Source organism: Mytilus trossulus, chromosome 6 (assembly GCF_036588685.1).
Source record: "Mytilus trossulus isolate FHL-02 chromosome 6, PNRI_Mtr1.1.1.hap1, whole genome shotgun sequence".
NCBI classification, from domain to species: Eukaryota; Metazoa; Mollusca; class Bivalvia; order Mytilida; family Mytilidae; genus Mytilus; species Mytilus trossulus.
In genome coordinates this window covers 85,035,534-85,058,895 of record NC_086378.1, presented here as the reverse complement: position 1 = coordinate 85,058,895, position 23,362 = coordinate 85,035,534, and the positions used below count along the sequence as shown (strand labels likewise).

Here is a 23,362-nt window from a genome sequence, read left to right as displayed (position 1 = left end):
ATGTCATTGTTTGTCCAAACTCTTAAACTTAAAGTGATAGCATTTGGAGAAAAAAATAACAACGTATACAAGAACTGTCAAACTGTTGTAGATACAATGGCATTATCAATAATATAAAGATCGGAACTCAGTTCAGATTTATTTTTAGAAAATAAGAATAAATGAATGAGCCATTACAAGCAAATTTCTTTAAGTTCTTTTCGTGAACACAATTTTATATACTAGTATATATAATTACTCGTTTACGTCCAAGCGTTTTTTCTTTAATTTTCTTCTACATGGCCCATTATCACTGTTTATATTCATAATAATTGATTACGAACATGTGGTGAATATAAGAGGGAGAACTTATTAGAAACAAATCAAGGATGAAAATCCTATTAGCTGCCTCCTTCGCATTTTTCTGTGGTTTCGTAAGGCACGTGCGTGGACAGGTGCGGCGCCGTTTTGCAATAAAGTTTCTAAGCCACAACTTTTAAGCAGACTTTACGATCATCAGGAAAGTTAATAAATTGCTTTCGTTCTTTATTGAAAAACTCTGTTTCGATGGCAACTGATTTATTTTTACGCATTTCATGAAAAGGTTAATTTTAATTGAGAATGGAATGAGCTGTGTGTTTTCCTTATGAAACTGGTTATCATGACAAACAAATTGAGTTTTTTCAATAGATAGCGCTTGCTTCTAAATTTCAACATTTTGGTAGAGTAATATTCTATTTTGGCAAACACTTTAGATATAGACATGTATTTTAGTTTTACCTCTTCAAAATCAAATGCATGCGTGAAAATTCTGAAATTTTATTTTTTACGTATGAAATGTTATTTAATCATTTAAACGACACTTCTTTATGAAAGCAATATATTAAATCTAACAAGACTAACATTTATTTCCAAGATGACCATCAATAAGCTTCAAATAAGCACTCATACCATATCTTCTTATATCTATCAATAAGCTTACTCGATTAAGATAAAATGAACTTAAGACGACTCAAGAGTCTGAAAAAATCTTACAGGGAGGGAGTAGAAAAGTGGAAATACGTGTTATTGAATTCAAGAAAGACAGAACCATCGATTGACATACGCTGAAGATAAAACACACCCTTTTGGAAAAATAGGTGGTCAATGCAACGCAATAGTGTGTTCCCTTTTATAGTTGAACCTTTAACCGTATCAGTAAGTAACTAACGAGAACAATATCTATAGAATACCATTCTAACATATGGGGAAACAAAACAGTATGCGAATGTGGTACTAAACAAACTAATGCAAATATTTTGTTTCTCAACAACCTTAGGCTGGATTTTTTATTATACGAACTTCCCGCGAAACTTTGCCACTTTTGACTGTATGAAGTTCCGGAGTGTCCGTGTTGTATTATGACTATGACTATATGACTATGTTGTACTATTTACATTGATGGTTTTTGAAAGTATGAAATGTACTTTTTTTTATTTTATAGTTACCATCGTGTTACGTTAAATCATTTTCCCGTATTCAAATTAATAGAAGTCTATACATTATCATAAGTGTTTTAAAGAACACTTTCAAATATGCTATTATTAGTATGTTTAGAAAAAATATTTAACGTCGATGTTTGTTTGATTATTACGAGTTAGATTAGGAAGAACAATAAGGATATCGCTATGACAATCCTGGAAACTTGCCTGTCAGTGATGTTTGACTTTTAACACAATGCCATATTACAAAACAAATACACAACGAAAGTGACAGACATATGGCATCGTCGTCGATAGAAATGCTCCCACTCCTTTGTATATGTAACGTTTGATAAGATAAAGTGCACATGGCAATGCGGAATTAATCACTAATTAAATAATTAATTACTAATGCCTGCGACCACGTATTGGTGACTCAAAGACGGCAAAAATCTTGAGTTTGATACTTTGAACATATCTGTTTTAAATCATGTATATATCATACAACTACTCAATGCTTTGAACAATTGGAAATATAAAAAAAGAAGATGTGGTATGATTTCCAATGAGACAACTATCCACAAAAGACCAAAAAGACACAAACATTAACAATTATAGGTCACCGTACGGCCTTCAACAATGAGCAAAGCCCATACCGCATATAGTCAGCTATAAAAGGCCCCGATAAGACAAGGTAAAACAATTCAAGCGAGAAGTCATTTTTTTTTAAAAAGCCTAACAAACTTAACTTTACTCTGCTGCGCAACTCGTATCTATGTCAAGAACCAGAAAATAAGGACACTAGATTGGTTAGATAGTATCAATTTTTCTAGCATTCACTAAAACAAAATTATAAATTCACTATAAACATCTGGTACTGTCCATTATATACAAACTTAATAATATGTAGCAAGTTTAAAGCTTTTATCATGAAGTCATGCAAACGCAACAGTGATGAACTAAACCAAAGGCAGGCTTAAGAATAAAAGAGCAAGTACAGTATCTGTGTACAAAGCAACCATGGACAACATATGCATGTTTAATTTGACCTTGAGAACCAGGGGCAGTACAACCTTCGGCGATTATCTGAAGTTAGATACGTAATCTAATTTAAATGGTATCATTCAACTCGTAAAAAAAGTACTTATTTTTTTTATATGAAACGTTGACAGTTTTCAAAAGGCAGGAGGACATTTCAGACTTATTCTAATTGTCTGTTTGCAAAACTTATTTTTCATACTATCTCATATATATACATTGTAAAGCTATGATTACAACAAATTTAAGAAGTATGATAGAAAACTGCCAAATTGTTACTTTGAAAAGGAAAATTTTGTGAAAAATCTTTAAAACGGTACACCAATCATCTATTCGATTAAGATATCGTATCACGAGTATTGCGCTTATGATGTTTATTTTGATATTTTTCAAATGTGCATTTTGGGGTTAATTATGGTTTTATATCTTATATTGTCTTCAGAATAATTTATTGGTAAACGATTTACAGAAATCATCATGAACACATGTTTCTTATTTCGTTATATAAAAACATGCAAATTATAAAATCTTAACGACTTTGCCAAAGATAAAAACAAAATTGAGGGCAACGTAGTAGTGATTGTGTTCGGAATTTTTACTTGAGCACCGAATAAATTTTTACTTACCGATCCGTGACTCCGACTGCTACTTAGACTTCCGTATCCTCTATCGAACGAAGGCTGAAATGATAGAAAAAACGCACCTCAGAGAAACTGCTCAAATATTTTTATATTATCATATTCCATCACAAAACAATAAATAATGAGATATATTCGTATAATTTAAGAAGACAGAATTGAGTTCTCTTGCCATGAAAGTTTGGCATAATTGCAACAGTAAATCACGTGACACAGGTTATGTTGATTATAATGAGCGTGTAAACAATAGAAGAAGATATAACACACTGTTGGTAGGTACATGTGGTAATTTTGATGTTTTCCCTGTATTATATCAATCTCTTTTGATCAGAGGTAATCTCATTATAAGTTTCAGTCAATCCACAGGTGAATGGTTCCCGTCTGTAATTATCAGCAGTACCACTGGGGATCAGTGGAATTATAATGCAATCTTATCTCTAATTATATGTATTTAGAAAACTAGCTTAGAAAACAAATGATGTGTTATTCAACAAGACAAAATAAAACTGATGCCAAAAAATATAAAAATTCAAAAAATATAAAAATTCAAAAAATATCAACAACATCTTTCTGTAGAATTAAAGAATGGTCCAATAGTCACATGTGTTACATCAATTTCAAACAAAGAAAATGTTTACCATTTTCTAATTGAGGATATGCCTTTTCTTTTAACAGATCAAAAATATCAATGAGATACATATACTTGTGGTACTTTGAAATAATTTCTAAATTCACTAGACAGTCAATTCCCCTCTTGTTATCCTCTTGTTATCCTAGTACTTTTTTTGTTGAAGCAGATTGGTTGTTATGAGTGAAATGGTTTACTTTTTATAAATTGTTACCTTGATGGAGAGTTGTCGCATTGGCACTCATACCACATCATCTTATTGTTGTATTTACAGTCTATATACTCGTGTATTTGCTTGACAAACTATGGACCCATATAATAGCGTTATGGCTATTACTATACCAACAACCTAAACCATTGGATGGGTAAAACAATATGACTGAAAAGCGTTTGATTCTATAGTTAAAATAAATTATTCAAAATCCATGGTTCACCAACAAACAAGAAAATAAAATCTGATGTACGAAATAAACATTCAAAATTTTTAGCTTAAATAGGAATTGCAAAAGACATTAACGAGGCATAACATGGAAGAAAAGGCACAATCTTGAAATATCGTTGACTGATGCAATTATATGACCCAAAATTTTCGTTCATATATATCTTCAATTTTCTTTTTAATATTTTTCTAGTTTGGAGGTATATGTACTCGTAATTGCCAGAAATATTGGTCGCAGAAGGTTATAATATTGTTTGCTTGGTCATATATACATGTTCTGTTACAATGTCAGATTGTTTGGGCATTAAAATAAAAGAGTCACTTTTACAATTTTCGTGCACGACTAATCTTAATGTAGGAACTTTTTTCTATTTTAAGATATATTGACGTAGCCATATCCATAAACATAAGAAATGATAACAGTTAACAGCACATTCTCATAAACATCAAATTTTATGTTCATAAAAGTTTTCAATTGACATTAATGCCTCATATATTTTCATAAAACTAAACAGAAAACCACGGAATAATCAAATGTATCTCGCATAAAAGCATGTAAATAAATGTTTCAACAAAATCCTGCTGTTGATGATGAGTAATTTTAATGTTTCGGCATTATCTAGGTCTGTTTCTGATTTACAAGGATTTTCATACAAACATTAACGGCATCGCTCTGAGTTCTATATGAGAGCATGTTATTATAACTAGAGACTCGAGAAGTGGTAAAACTATCAACCGTTAGTAGATCACGCCCGAAATAAATAAAAGAAAACAGAAAGACTCACACTAAAAAGAAAACAATATAAAAAGAATAAACAACCCATCTCCCACTTTAAAAAAAAAAATCACAAAAAAACATATCACACAATTCAAAACAAAAACATCTATATTTGTGTTTAATTCGATTGTATTTCCTTATTGCAGCCTACCCTAAACAATCAGACAAAATCAAAACTAATCAAAACGAAATACCAAATCAAAACAAATACACCCATAACTACTACACCTTTACTTTAATACATAATCTTGAGGATATACATGTCTTTTCTTTTTGTAAGGGAGCCACAGTTAAAACATATATCTACTTCAATTTAAAATTCAAACTAATAGAAAATCCTATGCTAAGGAAAATGTTTGAGAAAAACATATATGGAACAAAGAGACCTAGATGGGCAGGTACTCATAAGCCAAACAAGAGACAACGGACAGAGAATAAGCTCTTTCATCGATATTTAAATATCAGTTAATTATATTTATATCTTTTAGACAAATGTAATGTTTTAATTTTAGGGCAAATAAAATGTAGAGTAGCTCTTTGATTGATTTGTAAAGACAAGAAACCATCAATATGATAAGCGATATCTTTAGCTACAATAACATGTAAACATCAATCCCAAATTATCTCGATTTCAACTTTTCATTCATATATTTTCGATCGGATAGTTGGAGTTATTAATATATTTTAGCTATTGTACATTTAGATAAGAGCTTCCTTTTTTAATATTTCTTTTAACTCAACAAATTTAATTTCACCTTCTTGTACTTACTGTATCATGTAAGTTTATTATGACGTAATATATAAACTCATCATAGATACCATGATTGAAATTTTATTTTTACGCCAGCCCCGCGTTTCGTCTACAAAGGACTCATCAGTGATGCTCGATTAAAACAATGTAAAAGAGGCCAAAATAAAGTACGAAATTGAAGACCATTTCAGACCAAAAATTCCTAAAAGTTTTGCCAAATACAGCTAAGTTTTGTTAACAGTAAATTTATAATTATGAACATATCAGTGATAACTCAAGTCAACACAGAAGTGCTGACTACTGGACTACTAAAGAATCATCAGTGACGCTCAAATAAAAAAAAAAAACGTTAAAAAGGAAAAATAAAGTATTTAAGTTAAGAACATTGAGGATAAAAAATTCCTACAAGTTTTGTCAAATAGAGCTAATGTAATCTATTCCTGAGGTAGAAAAGCCCTAAATATTTAAAAATTCAAAGTTTTGTTAACGGTAAATTTATAATTATAAACATATCAATGATAACTCAAGTCAACACAGAAGTGCTGACTACTAGGCCTGTGATATCCATGGGAATTAAAACTCCACCAGCAGTGGCATCCACCCAGTGGTTGTGAATAAACTGTTTTACATTATCTTATCGGGGCCTTTTATAGCTGACTATGCGGTATGGGCTGTGTTCATTGTTGAAGGCCGTACGGGGACCTATAGTTGTTAATGTCTGTGTCATTTTGGTCTTTTGTGGATAGTTGTCTCCTTGGCATTCATACCACATTTTCTCTTTTTTTTTTATATCATCATAGATACCAGGATTGAAATTTTATATTTACGCCAGACGTTTGCTTTCGGTTATTCGAAATGTATTTTATCATTTGCTATTAAGTTTTGTAAATGACTTATTCACAAGGAAGATTTGAATGATTGTTTTATAAACCGATAAACCACATTAAGTATTTTTACTCTGTAGTTTAGGAATATCATCAAAGACCAGACTTATAATAAAGTACGTCGGACGCTCCACTTGTCTACACAATACACATTACAAACCAAGACATCTTAAAATAAGCGTTGTGTCATTTGCTAGCTTCTAGGACCATCTATGCCTGAGGGTAGATAAACATAAATCATTATCTAGGTCTGTTTCCGATTTACAAGGATTTAAAGGCAAACATTAATGGTATCGCTTTGAGTTCTATAAACGTGCATGTAATCAGACTTGGAGACTCGTGAAGCGATAAAACTATCAACAGTTAGTAGACCACGCCCGAAATCAATAACAAGAAAACGAAAAGACTCCCCTAAAATGAAAACAATACCCAAAAAAACCCACCAAAAACAACCACCTCCTAATGAAAGATTTTATAAAGATCTCAAAATAAACAAATCATACACAAAAAAAAACCTACATTTGTGTTTGATTTGATTGTCTTTCCTCATTGCAGTTTATTTAAAACCAAATCAAAACCAACCAAAACAAATGTAAACCAAAAACTATTAACCCCAAAATAAATATTTAACATATAAATAATGTTAAAAATTTACATGGTTTCTGATTTTTGCATTGAATGACCATATACTAGTATCTACTGCATTATATAGTTTAAACTTATAGAAAAACCTATGTTGGGGATGGGAAAATGTGGCATATTAAAGGTCCTATTAAAGTAGGCCAGAAATCGAGTGGAAAATGAACATGTATATACTCATAAGCCAAAACGAGAGACAACGGACACAGAAAAAGTTCATTCAACAATATTTAAATTCCAGTTAAGTAATATTTGATATCAATATTTTTGAAACAAATGCAATGATTTAATTTTAAGGCTAACAAAATACAGAGTAGGACTTTGATTGATTTGCAAAAATAGAAACCATCATATGATAACCGATATCTTTAGCAACAATAATATAAACATGAATCCCAAAATATCTCGAGTTCTGCTTTTCATTCATATATTTTCGATCTGATGATTGAAGCTACTTTATTTTAGCAATTGTAAATTAAGATACATTTTTTTTTAACTCAACACATTTTTTTCAGCTGCTAAATTTATCATTTAAGATTCTAATGACGTAAAATATATTGCTTTCTGCTTTTTAAAATGAATTGTGTAATTTGCTATTAAGTTTTGCAAATGACTCATTCACAAGAAGCTTTGAATGATCGTTTTATAAACCGGTAAAACATATTTTCATAAGTATTTTTACTCTGTTATATAGGAATACCATCAAAAAACAGACTTATAATAAAGTACGTCGACCATCCCACTTGTCTACAGAAGACACATTACAAACCAAGAAATCTGAAATTAAACGATGTGCCATTTGTTAGTTTTAAGGTCCATCTATGACTGAGAGTAAGCTTTCCCTAAAATAACAGTAAAATACTACATCAATTAGTGTTGTTGTCATAAGCATGCACGGGTGCGGACTTCTTGACTAGTAGAGCAATTGTTGGGCGAAACGTCCACAATCAATGTCATTGACCAGTTGACTGTAATAACACAACAAAGCTTCCAGACTTATAATGAAATACACCAGACACGCGTTTCGTTTAAATAAGAGTTATTTGAGCATAGTCAAAACATTTAATAGTCTTAATCAATTTAGAGTTTAAAAAGCATTGACAACAAAACATAATCATCCCAAACATAGTGGCAATTGATAAACATAAATTAGCAGAGCACAACACAATTGTAAACAATAATCAAAGGTATACCAGGCTTTAACGACAAATCAATGCCTGTGACCTAACTTCTCCATCATTAAATAAAGACACACAACACAAAGATAGGACTTTATACGATTTATGATTATTGAATAGAGGTATACTACTGTTGTCTTTATTTATACTAAATCGATTTATGATTATTGAACAGAGGTATACTACTGTTGTCTTTATTTATACTAAATCGATTTATGATTATTGAACAGCGGTATACTACTGTTGTCTTGATTTGCACTTGACAGATACAATCTGTGATAACTTAATGATATGATATTTTTTTTTCACTTTTCACCTTGGCAGATATGATACTAGTAACTTTATGTAAAGTTTTTTTGCAGTCTTGACTTATGACATAGACAGATGAAGTGATAACTCTATGGTATGATATTTAGTCCTGTTTTTTGACCTTGGCAAATATAGAGATAACTTTATGATATGATATTCTAATCATCATTTTGACCTTGACATATTCAGTAATAATTTTATGGTATCACATTTAGGCCTGACATTTTACATTGACATATGCAGTGACAACTTATGGTATGATATTAAGTCATGACTTTTCACCTTCACAGATACAGTGATAACTTTATGATATGATATTAAGTTTTGACTGTTAACCTTGACATATGGAGTGACAACTTACTGGTATGATATCAAATCCTGACTTTTGACCGTGATTTATGGAGTGACAACTTTATGGTATGATATTAAGTCCTGACTTTTCACCTTCACAGATACAGTGATAATTTTATGATATGATATTTAGTTTTGACTGTTAACCTTGACATATGGAGTGACAACTTACTGGTATGATATCAAATCCTGACTTTTGACCGTGATTTATGGAGTGACAACTTTATGGTATGATATTAAGTCCTGACATTTCACCTTCACAGATACAGTGATAATTTTATGTTATGATATTTAGTTCTGACTGTTAACCTTGACATATGGAGTGATAACTTTATGGTATGATATTTAGTCCTGACTGTTTACCTTGACATATGGAGTGATAACTTTATGGTATGATATTTATTCCTGACAGTTTACCTTGACATATGGAGTGATAACTGTATGGTATGATAGTTAGTCCTTATATTTCACCTTGACCGATTCAGTGATAACCAAATGGTATGATATTTAGTCCGGATTTTTCACTTTGACATATGAAATGATAATATTATGATTCGATACTTAGTCCTGACTTTTGACATTGGCATATGTAGTAATAACTTTATGTTATGATATTTAGTCTCGACTTTTAACCTTGACATCTGCAATGGTAACTTTGTATTATGATATTTAGTCCTGACTTTTCACCTTGCCATATGCAGTGTAGACTTTATGTTATGATATTCAGTCCTGACTTTTCACCTTGACATATGCAGGTATAAATTTTTGTGGTATGATAATAAGACAACTTCTGTGTTGAAACAAAATTGAAAACGACAAAATGTACTCGAGACCTTGGTGAATAAATAGAAACATTCACATGATCACAAAGAAATTATGATAGCATAGACCATAAGACTTGATCGTCACCTTTTCAAATACTGAAACGGGTATAAAATGTCACCTCAACTTTATCCAAACTGAGCAATGATTTGTCTTATGGAAAATGTTTTATGGATGCTTGAAAGAGTATTTGATAGTAGTATTACTGATACTGATAAAAACGTTTTTTTCCAAATCACATAATTAATCTACGATAATAAACATGATGAACACAAGAACGAATGAGGAGAAAACACTTGCTAGAATTAAAGATTTTTTGTGTGAAAATGTGCTAAATTTTGCATGCATCAAGATTGTGAGATATTGTGACAAAAGTGTGTTGGTGGTGAGATATAGGACATGAATACATGGTGTGTTACATCATTGACCGGGAATAAGAATAGAAGAAAATTAGACAACATCAAAGTTACTTTACCGTTCTTTCTCGTCTCATTTTTGTATTCCTTTAATGAACCTGTAAGTGAAAAGTGAAATATGTATGAATGAGTTTAACAATGACAATCAGGATAATAGATTTAAAAAAGGTTAATAACATAGCATACTTTGATATCAACATTTATATGTTGAATGATCTAATAATGAAAACTTTGTCAATCGTTCAACTGATTCCACAATAAGTTATATGCACGAAGAATATTTACAAAAACAAATCCTGGTGGCACCCAAAGAAGATGCTCAAACGGTACAAACTCAGACGAAATATACACTGAAAAGCAAGAAATCTCAATAAAGGGGGAGCGTGTGGTAAGATTATTATACAGAAACTTGCAAAACAAAAATCTAAATTTTCGCCCATAATGCAAAGCCACCATTCGCCTATACAAATATCCGCTCATTGGAATAAGTAGTAGAGGTCATATTAGAGTTAATATTGCACTCTTGCTAGAGTTGTTTTTTACTCTGTATAAATCTTTACCAGTGATAATTAATTAAGATATAATTAACAGTATAGCTGTAGAAGATGTACGTATGCAGCCTAAATAAAATACCGATGTATTTAATCATTTCAGATGCGTTTTACATCTACTGTAATACGCGGGCAGAAAGAATTTATCAACTGAAAACATTATTCGACGGTAGCTCATTATAAAGGTATCTGATGAGGTCATCATCAACACTGATATTGGCAATATTCCAAATATAAAGGGAAAGAAAGACAAGTTACTTCATTATTCAAACTAATTCTAAACTTATAGAATGATTTCATTACAAAGATAATTCATTGATTACGACAAAAATTGTATTTGTGAATTTAAAAATATACTGTCAACTTTTTCGTTTGTTTTTATCATGTTTATCCACTCAAAGATGTTGTCAGTTTATAATTTTGCTAACGAAAATAATTACAGAGTTGTCTTCCTTTGTATACAGTGAGCTAGAGAAATGAAATTATTACAAACTTTCCTGAATTGCCTTGAAAAAATATGAAGCAAAATGATAATATTGATTTCTCATCTCCGGTTTTTTATGTTTCATACATATTTTAATAATTAAATTCATTATACATCGTTCACAAACGAGATGTTTGCATTTTAACATACAACTCGTTGTGTGTTCTAAATGATATAATTATAGATTATCGTTGATCATCTCAACGAGATTGATTTTCTCGCTTGAGCTGGAACAGCGAAAGTGAGAAAAGCAATCAAGTTGAGATGACGAATGATAATCTGTTTATCGCTATTTTACCTATGACGACGTTGTCAATTTCAATGTCAATTTCGTTAGCAACGCCACGTGGTCTCCTTAGTTTCTAGCGATAATGTTTCCATCTCAAGCGAGAAGCATGATATGAAAATGATCACAAAAAAGATCAAAGGAAAAATGCACAAAAAGCGATAATATGACATCTTGTAGTGACAAGACTTTATGCAATAATTATATGATTGTGCCGATCAATGAAATGTGTTTTTTCTATATATATATGACCACAATAATTTTACTGCATATATGTTTTGATTAGGACTTCAAGTTCCATGGAGAAAATTATATAAAATAGAGAATGGAAATGTGGTGTGGACGAAAAAAGGGACAACAACAAAATTGAGAATGAAAATGAGTTATGTTTCAAAGAGACAACAACCCGACCAACGAAAAAAAATCCGGAGTCCACCAATGGGTTTTGTTCATGACTTTTCATTTCCTACTTTTAGAGAGAAAAAACTCTAGAGATGCAGACGATACATGTATCCGTCACCTTCACTTAATTATTATGCCAGATTTGTTCTTTTAATTTATAATCAACGTTTTAGGAAATCACGAATATGATGCTATATGCGAATCTGGAAATTTAGCATCGTACAACATGTAAAAAGATAATGATGCTGCTGTAAAATTGTTTGAATTGAATCTAACAGAAACCTTAAAGGATCCTCAGATTTTAAAGAGCCAGTTTGATGCAGTTATACAAGTACACAAGCAGGTGCAGTGCGTGTGCCAGATAGACAAAACGTTCAATTATAAAAACATATGATGCATATTAAGCATAAAGAGTTGTTTAAGATACTTTCCGCCATTATATTTTCAAAAAAAAATTACAATCAAGTGTTATTCACAAATTAATTTTGTAAACATTATGAACTGATCAAAGTTTTCTTTTACAACAATGCATTCATTCATAAACATATTATTTCGTTGAAATTTATAATTTTTTCGACGACATTGATCAAAACTTCAATACACTAAGAGGGGCTTGAAGATACGTCTTGTAAACAAGTCTAACTAAATATATAACACACGATGACAAGGCTGCAATATGTATTACTGATGATAGTGACCTAAGTGTAATCGTTTATCACATGAACCGATATCTCAAAGCCTTTCCTTAATCTTGTGCCTCGCGTTCCATTTTTTTTTTTGTAGTAAGCTCATACTTGAAATGGCATACACAGTTATCCATATAATATTAACCAGATGCTCCGCAGGGCGTAGCTTTATACGACCGCAGAGGTTGAACCCTGAACGGTTGGGGCAAGTATGGACACAACATTCAAGCTGGATTCCACTCTAAATTTGGATTGTGATTAAATAGTTGACACAGCATAGGTTTCTGACACAGAATGAATGTATTCAAATGAACTTAAAATTTTTGTTTTCTCTTAGAGCAATTCACTATGCTGTTGAATATTAATCCTCTCAAAAAAATGTTTGAAGAAATTTTCTTTTTATTTATGAAATTTCAAATGAGAAAAATTGAACCCAATTTTTTAATCACATCCCCCTTTCCCTTATTCCAAAACTAATTTCAATTAAAATATTCTAATGGAGTTTGCAACAATTACTACTCATTTAAATACATCATAAAATATTAAGATGTAAAAAAACTGCTTGTTATCACTGAATGGTAAAGATTATTTAAATTTACCAGTTGGTAGTAAAAAGTGAATATACATTGTATATATTGTATATAACAAAGATTTAAGTTTATTCTGGACAAAGAAAGATAACTCCAATTAAAAAAAATTCTTGCAGATATTTCTTGCTTACTATACTGGACAAAGAAAGATAACTCTTAATTAAAAAAAAAGTTGCTATTTCACAATATTGTGAAATTAGATATTTCTTGCCATTGCACAATACTGTGCAATTGAAAAGACTTGCTATTGCACAATACTTAATATAATAATTTTAGATCCTGATTTGAACCAACTTGAAAACTGGGCCCATAATCAAAAATCTAAGTACATGTTTAGATTCAGCATATCAAAGAGGCCCAAGAATTTATTTTTTGTCAAAATCAAACTTAGTTTAATTTTGGACCCTTTGCACTTTAATTTATACCAATTTTAAAACTGGGCCAAAAATTAAGAATCTACATACACAGTTAGATTTGGCATATCAAAGAACCCCAATTATTCAATTTTTTATGAAATCAAACAATGTTTAATTTTGGACCTCGATTTGGGCCAACTTGAAAACTGGGCCAATAATAAAAAATCTAAGTATATTTTTAGATTCAGCATATCAAAGGACCCCAAGGTTTCAATTTTGGTTAAAATCAAACTAAGTTTAATTTTGGACCCTTTGGACCTTAATGTAGACCAATTTGAAAACGGGACCAAAAATTAAGAATCTACATACACAGTTAGATTCGGCATATCAAAGAACCCCAATTATTCAATTTTGATGAAATCAAACAAAGTTTAATTTTGGACCCTTTGGGCCCCTTTTTCCTTAACTGTTGGGACCAAAACTCCCAAAATCAATACCAACCTTCCTTTTATAGTCATAAACCTTATGTTTAAATTTCATAGATTTCTATTTACTTATACTAACGCTATGGTGCGAAAACCAAGAAAAATGCTTATTTGGGTCCCTTTTTGGCCCCTAATTCCTAAACTGTTGGGACCGAAACTCCCAAAATCAATACCAACCTTCCTTTTGTGGTCATAAACATTGTGTTTAAATTTCATTGATTTCTATTCACTTTAACTAAAGTTATTGTGCGAAAACCAAGAATAATGCTTATTTGGGCCCTTTTTTGGCCCCTAATTCCTAAACTGTTGAAACCAAAACTCCCAAAATCAATCCCAACCTTTCTTTTATGGTCATAAACCTTGTGTCAAAATTTCATAGATTTCTATTAACTTAAACTAAAGTTATAGTGCGAAAACCAAGAAAATGCTTATTTGGGCCCTTTTTGGCCCCTAATTCCAAAAATGTTGGGACCAAAATTCCCAAAATCAATACCAGCCTTCCTTTTATGGTCATAAACCTTGTGTTAAAATTTCATAGATTTCTATTCACTTTTACTAAAGTTAGAGTGCGAAAACTAAAAGTATTCGGACGACGACGACGACGACGACGACGACGCCAACGTGATAGCAATATACGACGAAATTTTTTTTTAAATTTGCGGTCGTATAAAAATGATAAGCAAATACTTCTTAAAACCTTATTTCGTATAGAATCTTAATTCGACGATTGATTGCTCAATAATGTCTAGTGGCAAATGTTTCACTTTTATCAACGACGACATCTTACGTACAGATAGTCTTCATCAAATTATACTCCAACTAACTAATTCTTAACTTCGTTACTTCAACCTAATTCTAGTATAAAATATGAATAAATGGAATAATAAGTGAAACGTTGTATAATGTTTACAAACGGAAAAGTCTATTAATAAAAGTTTGCCTTATTCGCCAATGATATTCCCCAATATCATTTACATCTATATTGTCACAAGCTATATTTGAACTCCAGTTTTCTCGGAAATAAGAACGGTAATGTATTTATTCAAAATTGAATGTATGGTGTTTTTTTTCTCCTTGTTAAATATCAAATTTAACCTTAAATACGTGTCAAATTGGTTTTTTTTTCTTTACGTAAACTTTGCAAATTTTGATAATTGACACAAATCAGTTTATGTTTTCTTTATGGTTTGTACTTGGAAGGAAATCAAGAAACACAAAAGTACAATTAAGTGCAACAAGGGTGTATAATGTATTTTGAAAAAAATCATAAATTAGTCATATATTTTTATAAGAAAAATAAAAGAATATAGACGATTAACTCTTAACAACTCAAGAAAGGCGTTGTTCTCAGATGAAGCTAAAACAAGATATGATTTCGACTTGAACAAGGCGCCAACAAACACGAGAGTAGCACAGACGCCTACGATATTTAAGATGTTCAGATTGTTTTAGAGTTCATGGAATTTTATATATAAGTTAACCGAAATGTAAAACTTATCTTGATGGAATTCAGTCAATTGACATATCCACTGACAATTTTAAAATAAATGTTCTAGCATTAAATAAAAGTAGAACGATTGACACGTGGCAGCCATGGCATGGTGGTGTTGAAAAAATGAGTGCGATACATAGAATCTCAGTGTTGTCTGCATATTGTGGCCACGATTGCAGGAGTGGAATAAAGCCGATAGAGTTGGAGTCTCGTATTAGATTAAATATACTACTGTGTTATAGTAGTCTCATCACCAAGATACCCAAAAACGAAAATCTACAAATAAGAAGCCCAAAGGGAGATAACCCTCGGTTTAACGAAGAATGTAGATTCGAAAGACAAAACTATCGTAAACTTAAAAGAAAGCTTAAGTTTAGAAAAACAAATACACTTAAACGAGAGGTTTCAGAAGCAGAGAAAAGATATAAAAAGACACTCGATGCGAATAGTAAAAAGTATAGAAAGCAAATGCGTAATAAACTTAAATATATGAAAACTTCCGACCCGAAGGAGTATTGGAATCTTTTGAATAGGGGTAAACAGAAAAAAGCAACCAAATCTTCCGCTCGAGGACTTATTCGACTTTTTAAAAAAACTGAACCAAACGGTTGAAGAACCCCCTAATCAAGAAATGTCTAATACAGATATATTTGATAATGTTGATATTGATCATTTAAACGATAAAATTAATGCCTACATTTCCAGAGAAGAAATAGCTAAATGCATTAAAAATCTGAAGAATAACAAAGTCTGCGGTGAAGATCATGTAGTAAATGAATACATGAAATCTACTGCAGATTTATTTCTTCCGATCTATGAGAAGCTATTTAATCTCATATTTGACTCCGGCGTTTTGCCCGATATTTGGCTAATTGGAAATATAAAACCTATATATAAAGGTAAAGGCAACCAGTTTGATCCAAAAAACTTCCGTCCGATAACAATTTTGAGTTGCCTTGGTAAATTATTTACAGCTATACTTAATGAAAGATTATGTCTTTTCTCTGAAGAAACACTTTTGTTAAATGAAAACCAATTTGGATTTCGAAAATCATACTCGACAACTGATAGTTTGTTTGCTCTATACTCATTTTTTGAAATTTTGAAATATAGAAATAAAAAGCTGTTTTGTGCATTCGTCGATTTTGAAAAGGCGTTTGACACGGTTTGGAGAGAGGCTCTGTGGTACAAACTTCTTTTAAATGGTATTAAAGGGAAAATATATAATGTTATTTTAAATATGTATAAAGATATTAAATCCTGTATTACATATAATAAACAGAAATCAGACTATTTCTCATGTGATATTGGTGTACGGCAAGGTGAGAATTTGTCGCCTTTTCTGTTTGCCTTATTTTTGAACGATTTGCAAGATTTTTTAGAAACAGAAAATCTTCAAGGTCTTAACGTTATTTCAGATTTACTAGAAGATAAGTTGAACATTTATCTGAAACTTTTTGTTCTGTTATATGCAGACGATACGGTCCTAATGTCTGAATCAAAAGAAGACTTACAAAAAATTTAAACAAATTTGGAGAGTACTGTAATATATGGAGACTGAAGGTTAATGTTAACAAAACCAAAGTCATGGTGTTTTCCAGGGGAAGGCCTTGTGCAGATTTGAAATTTTCCTTAAATGGGGCAGATATAGATATAGTTCATGAATTTAACTATCTTGGTATATTATTTAGCAGGACCGGCAATTTTAGTAAAGCAATAAAAAGGCAAGCAGAGAAGGCAACAAAAGCAATGTATGAGGTTTTAAAAAGAGGTCGCATTCATAATTTAGCTATTGAATGTCAAGTAGAACTGTTTAATAAAATGGTAAAGCCCATTCTTTTGTATGGCTCAGAAGTATGGGGATTTTGTAAAAATATTCAATGTATTGAAAGAGTACAATTACGATTTTGTAAATTGTTACTTAAGTTAAAATCATCCACCCCAAACTATATGATTTATGGTGAACTTGGCATTTTTCCTATTCAACTAGATATCAAACTAAAAATGATTGCATTTTGGACAAGACTTTTATCTGGAAAGGATTCAAAAACTGTCTTATTTATCTTATCAATTATTATACAAATTGTCGGTCGACAATCATTTTGAATCGCCATGGTTAAAGTTTTTAAGAAACGTTTTTAATGATACTGGCTTTTCCTATATTTGGACAACTCAGCTTTTTCCAAGCGCAGATTGGCTTATCCCTTCGATAAAGATGCGCCTACATGATCAATTTAGACAAGAATGGCATTCACTTATGTTATTAAATTCACCAAAATCTATAAATTATAGATTATTTAAGGAGACATTTCAGTTTGAATGTTTTTTAAATATATTGGAAGATAAAGATATCTATACGCTGTGTAAGTTTAGAACCACAAATCATAGACTTCCTATAGAAACAGGACGGTGGAATGGTATAGAAAGGGAAAATAGAAAATGTTTGAAATGTAATAACAACTGTATTGGTGATGAATATCATTATATTCTGGAATGTAAATTATTTGAAAATGACAGAAAAAAACTAATTGATAAAAATTTGTGGCAAAGGCCAAATATTTTGAATTCAAAGAAGTAATGAGTTGTAATAACAGGTTTAAATTAGAAAAAAATATGTAGATTTATACGCCAAATAAATAAATCATTTGTTCTCTAGGCAATAACATAACCCCTATTTTGTATATTCTGTACATACTGATACATGTGCATGTGTGTATTTAACGATAGTTAGTGTATGTTTGTGTGTATGTATGTTTGTGTATAAGATGTTATTATAAATAAGTTTGTTTTCATTGCTATATGTATGTATATCTCTGTACCGTTGTACCTTATGGTTTATGAGAATAAAGATTATTATTATTATTATCACAAATAGACCAGTCGTTAAAAGTCAACATTTAAAGATCAAGAGATGACAAAATGTAAACCAATTAAAAAAAGAAAAACCCACCGCCTAATTGTCATCGTTTGGTTGGTATTTCATTTATATATATAAATATATACCCAGGTCCAGGCATCCCATATGTGTTTTTCATAATTAATTTTTCAGACCTAATCATCTTTAGCTGTATTCCATTCTATAGTTTACAGGGCGCTTGGCCTTCTATAAAATCCAGGTTAAGATCTTTAATGAAGGAGATTCAGGGAAGACGTCAACGAAACATTTATAGCCACCCAGTATGCATGCATTAGTTTGACGTCCATTATCACTGTACTAGTATATAAATACATATTTTTTTAGTATGACGTCCATTATCACTGTACATACTCAATCGCTCAATTGAAGACCCATTGGTGTACTTCAGCTGTTGTCTGCTCTATGGTCGGGTTGCTATCGCTTTGACACATTCCCCATTCCCATGATTCCTTTTCTTAATTTTATTGAAAAGAAGCAATGCATATGTCATTGGAATAGCAACCCAGCAAAGAAAATAAACAAAACTCTTCTAGACGTCAGACATTACCAATACTAACAAAAACGGTAGACAAATAGTACTAGTCTATAGTTTATATTTGTTTGTTGTTCCACAAGTCAACAACTAGTATTATGTAATTCCTTTTCACGTGGATTTGCACCAAACAGCTTTATACTACAGCAAACGCTGATGGAAACAGCAATGCCAACATAACCCACATCATTTTTTTGTTAATCACATACAAGTGCCTCGCTGATTCGGTTACATGTAAAGCTTGAGATTTAAGTATTATATAGAGAGATTTGAACTAACACGTTTAGGAAATCAAGCGAAAGATTGATTCGTTTAAAATAATCCTAATTTACCACATCATTAAATTAAACATCCCAGACATAACAAATCTTTCCTTTCCTTTTCAGCTGGTATTATTTACAGTAGCTTAAAAATTATTTGAATATTTGTCATGGTTGATATGTGGTTTTTTTTCTATTGACCATTCCTAATTATTGGCCATTTCAAATGCTAAATCCCCATTTCCCTTTTTGGTGGGGTACCTAGTTGTTTGATTCGGTTTGTTACACTTCTCTTTGTTCATAACATACTTCAAATTACACTGTAAACATGGTGTTTAGATCTTTTGTGCTTTTTTGTTACATGTTTAGATCTAAACGTGTCTCAGTACAATGTGTTTAGGATTGTGTTTATAATAGTGTTTAGCTTAGAAAAATGTGTTTAATTTCTATACACTTTCATTTTTAAACGTGTTTAAATTCACGTCATGTTTAAAATGTGCTTACTGAAAAATGTGTTTAGAAATTAAAACAATCCTAAACACGTTTAGATCTAAACATGTATCACCTAAGCACGATTTTTACAGTGTATGAATGCCAAACCACAACGCATTATACTACATGCTGAAATATTTAGTCTCTGGTAGATAGCTGTCTTATTTGACAATCATGGCACATGTCGCTATATTAATCAGGACGATTTTGAAACTAAATTAAAGAGTTAAACAGCAGTAGCTTATGGAACCGTAGATATCACATTGTCCCTTTTAAAATTAAGACACAAAAGTCATATTTTGAAAGTATGAACTAACAAACAAACTCATTTGTATATACTTGTACAACTACATGGAATCAGAAATATATTTCGGAACAAACAATTGGATTTTTTTTATTCGAGCGTCACTGACGAGTCTTTTGTAGACGAAACGCACGTCTGGCGTAAATGCAATTTTTAAATCCTGGTATATATGAGGAGTTTATTTGTAGAAAGTTAACGACCATTGTGGCCTGTACTTTTACGAATTTCAAGAATTGACAAAAACTTGTACTTTTAGAACCGAATTCTTTAATACAAATTACATGAATAAACAAATTTTCAAAAATTCTGCATACCCTAAATTGACGGAACCAACTGCTTTTACAAGATGCAAGCAACGACCTGATGTTACTACTATCGACATACATATATGACAATTTCTTCAATCCACCTCTGCCCATAGAAACTTGACAATTTTTCTAAACCACCTTTCGCCATAGAAACATGATTTAATCCATCTCTCGCCATAGAAACACGACAAATCTTTAATCCACCTCTACCCATAGACACATGACAATTTCGTTAATCCACCTCTAGCCATAGAAACTTGACTCATTTTTTAATCCACCTCTCCTATAGACACATGACAATTTCTTTAGTCCACCTCTCGCCATAGAAACAAGACTATTTCTTTAGTCCACCTACCATGCCTACCCCATAGAAACATGACAATTTCTTAAATATAGAAACATGACATTTATTAATTCACCCGTCTCCCCTTAGAAACATCCTTAATCCACCTTTCGACATTGTTCTAATCCACCTCCCACAACAGAATTTCTTATCTTTTTAACGTATTTGCTGTTTTGATAAGTAAAAGATAATATTATCAGTGTGATCACACAATTTGGCACTCAATGGAACAAATAAACTCGAGTAAGAGCCAATTTTGATTTCAATCCAAACAATCTGATTTTTAGATAAAGTAAGAATCATTACAGAATTATCAAATTGTTTCAAATACCAGACCCCAGTCAGAATAATTTTCCCCTTTTCTTTATTTTAAATGTTACAAATAAAACCCGAATGAAATATTGTAAAACAAGGCATATGGTGTATTACTTTCAGTTTTGATTTTGGCTATCAACTCTTATTGGTTTTTATTTGTCTCACATGAAACGTTCTGTCTACCAGACTTGTACGAAATGACCGAAGTATACACAGTATATGTAGAGTAAGAGAACAAACAATTTACTTCAGTTTTTGTTTATAAGTTTATCAATTAAAAACAGATATGGGAGCAGCCATTTAACTTCAAAAGGGGGTATCGTATTTTGTCAGAACCAGAAACATTTAATACTATAAGGTACTCAGAATATTTTTCGTTGTCATCTACTGGACCGCAATAACTTTTTTGTACATCAAATTAGGGATCAGATATTTTTTTACATGTTTTTATGAAAAAGCCGTAACCCATTCTTGAAGTTAAATGGTGGTTCCCTAAACATTCATTAAGGAACTCTATCATTTTTTTCATGTTTTCACAAAATTTCCCCGTTAGCAATTGAGATTAAAATAGCTGTATACAAAACTTTTAAAATAGAAAAATAATATTCACTAGTCATGCTAGTGTTGCGATGGAAATTTGCAATTTGCCGTTCTCTTACATGGATAATACATGGTTTTAAAGATAAGTTTTAAACAGATAGGAGATATGTCAGAGAAATATGTTACATATGCTTTTACTCAGGAACATATAACACATGCCAACTGCACTACAGGGATGATATCACAGTTATTACATGTATCATACATACACATACACACAGGTTAATTGGATGATCTGGTCACTGATAATCTCCAGATGGGGGGCTATTACATACAATGTTACACCTTAATGTCAATATAGTAACCCCTTAAATTGACCAGATAATTCTATAATTTACCATTTATCGTAACTTAAGTAGTTTTCTTATGTAGAACATGTAATTCTTTGAGAGAATATTACAAATCATCATTTTGTAAATCATTCAACATACGGATGCCGAAGAAATACCATTATTGTAATATTGCAAACTTAATTGCAAAACATCTTTTAATTCTAAATTGCTCCTAAATAAACAGGAATTCCTTTTATATACTAGCAATAATGTTCAATAAGAGTTATAAGAATGAATAAAATGTCTTTACACGTGTATGCATTGTCTGTTTTGTTCATAAATAAGATGGAAAGTTATGCCAACAGATAACAGATAAAGTGTCAACCTGACATTACTCGCGTCTCAAAAAAAAAAAATTTAACCGAAATCCTAGACGATAATTAAACCTACATATATATATATATGTGTATTTCAAGGCAACAATAATCTGACTGGGTTTAAAAAAGATAACTATATAGGTTTCAATTATAAATGATGAAACTTTGACGAAAAGTCAAAAAAAAAATTCATCCTTAAATCGTGATATCAACAATAACAATTACTTGATATGTTGATGATGCCCAACTGTTGTCGATGCAGGGAAAGTGAAACTGACCACCAAATAACAAGCAAGCTAAAACAATGAAATATAAAAACTTACAGTTTTCCTTAAAGTATCCCTTGGATAATTTAATCGGCTACGATACATAATATATAAAACAATTGGTCCGCTGATAGAATAGAAAAGTTTTCAGTCACACGACTACATCCTTAATGTTATAGTATTGTCTTCCAATGCATTTTCCGTGTTGTGCCGAGCGCTCGGCCGAAAGTGATGACGACTGTCTAGGATTACCCCAGCCTCATCACTCATACTCTACTAGATAACAAATCTTCAACAGGAAAATGGAATATTTTGATAAGAAATGTAAATATCTTTAGAAACGGAATATAAAATCACGTGGTTTGTGAATTTGACTGCACTAAAGATTCCACAGTTGTTAGTTTTCAAACTGTCAGTATCTGTTTGGGGTTGTCTGGTGATATTGGTTAGTGATGTTCGGGGAAAGGAACTGAAGCAAGTTAATCCCTCATCAATTTACCATCTCCCGGCAATCAGCACGTGCGGATAATTATTAAGATAATTAAAGAACATATGTTTTCTACTATTTTTTCTCTTAGATGATATAAATGTGAGTCACACTATATAATTCTTAGATATAACAATAATAATAAATCAAAAGGGTCGTGAGGTCATCTTCGTCTAAGGCATGTGACGTAACTACAACACAATGTAAGGAACATTCTAATTCTGCTGCGACATTTAAAGATGGATTA

The 23,362-nt window shown here is 31.3% G+C and overlaps 1 protein-coding gene across 3 annotated transcripts in view; it reads right to left on the bottom strand.

Moving 5' to 3' along the window:
* Positions 1-23,087, bottom strand: part of LOC134722066 (FH1/FH2 domain-containing protein 3-like) — an 81,793-nt gene extending 58,706 nt beyond the window's left edge. For 2 of the 3 annotated variants that reach the window (XM_063585521.1, XM_063585522.1), the window contains exons 1-2: positions 22,686-23,085; positions 3,104-3,157 (exon numbers count right to left, since the gene is read on the bottom strand). In XM_063585521.1, coding sequence (XP_063441591.1) covers positions 3,104-3,157; positions 22,686-22,733 — 102 coding nt within the window. In that variant the 5' untranslated portion in view covers positions 22,734-23,085. Of the gene's footprint in view, positions 1-3,103; positions 3,158-10,369; positions 10,409-22,685 lie in introns of all 3 variants that reach the window. The other variant, XM_063585520.1, reaches the window with a different exon arrangement.
* Positions 23,088-23,362: the final 275 nt, after the last annotated feature.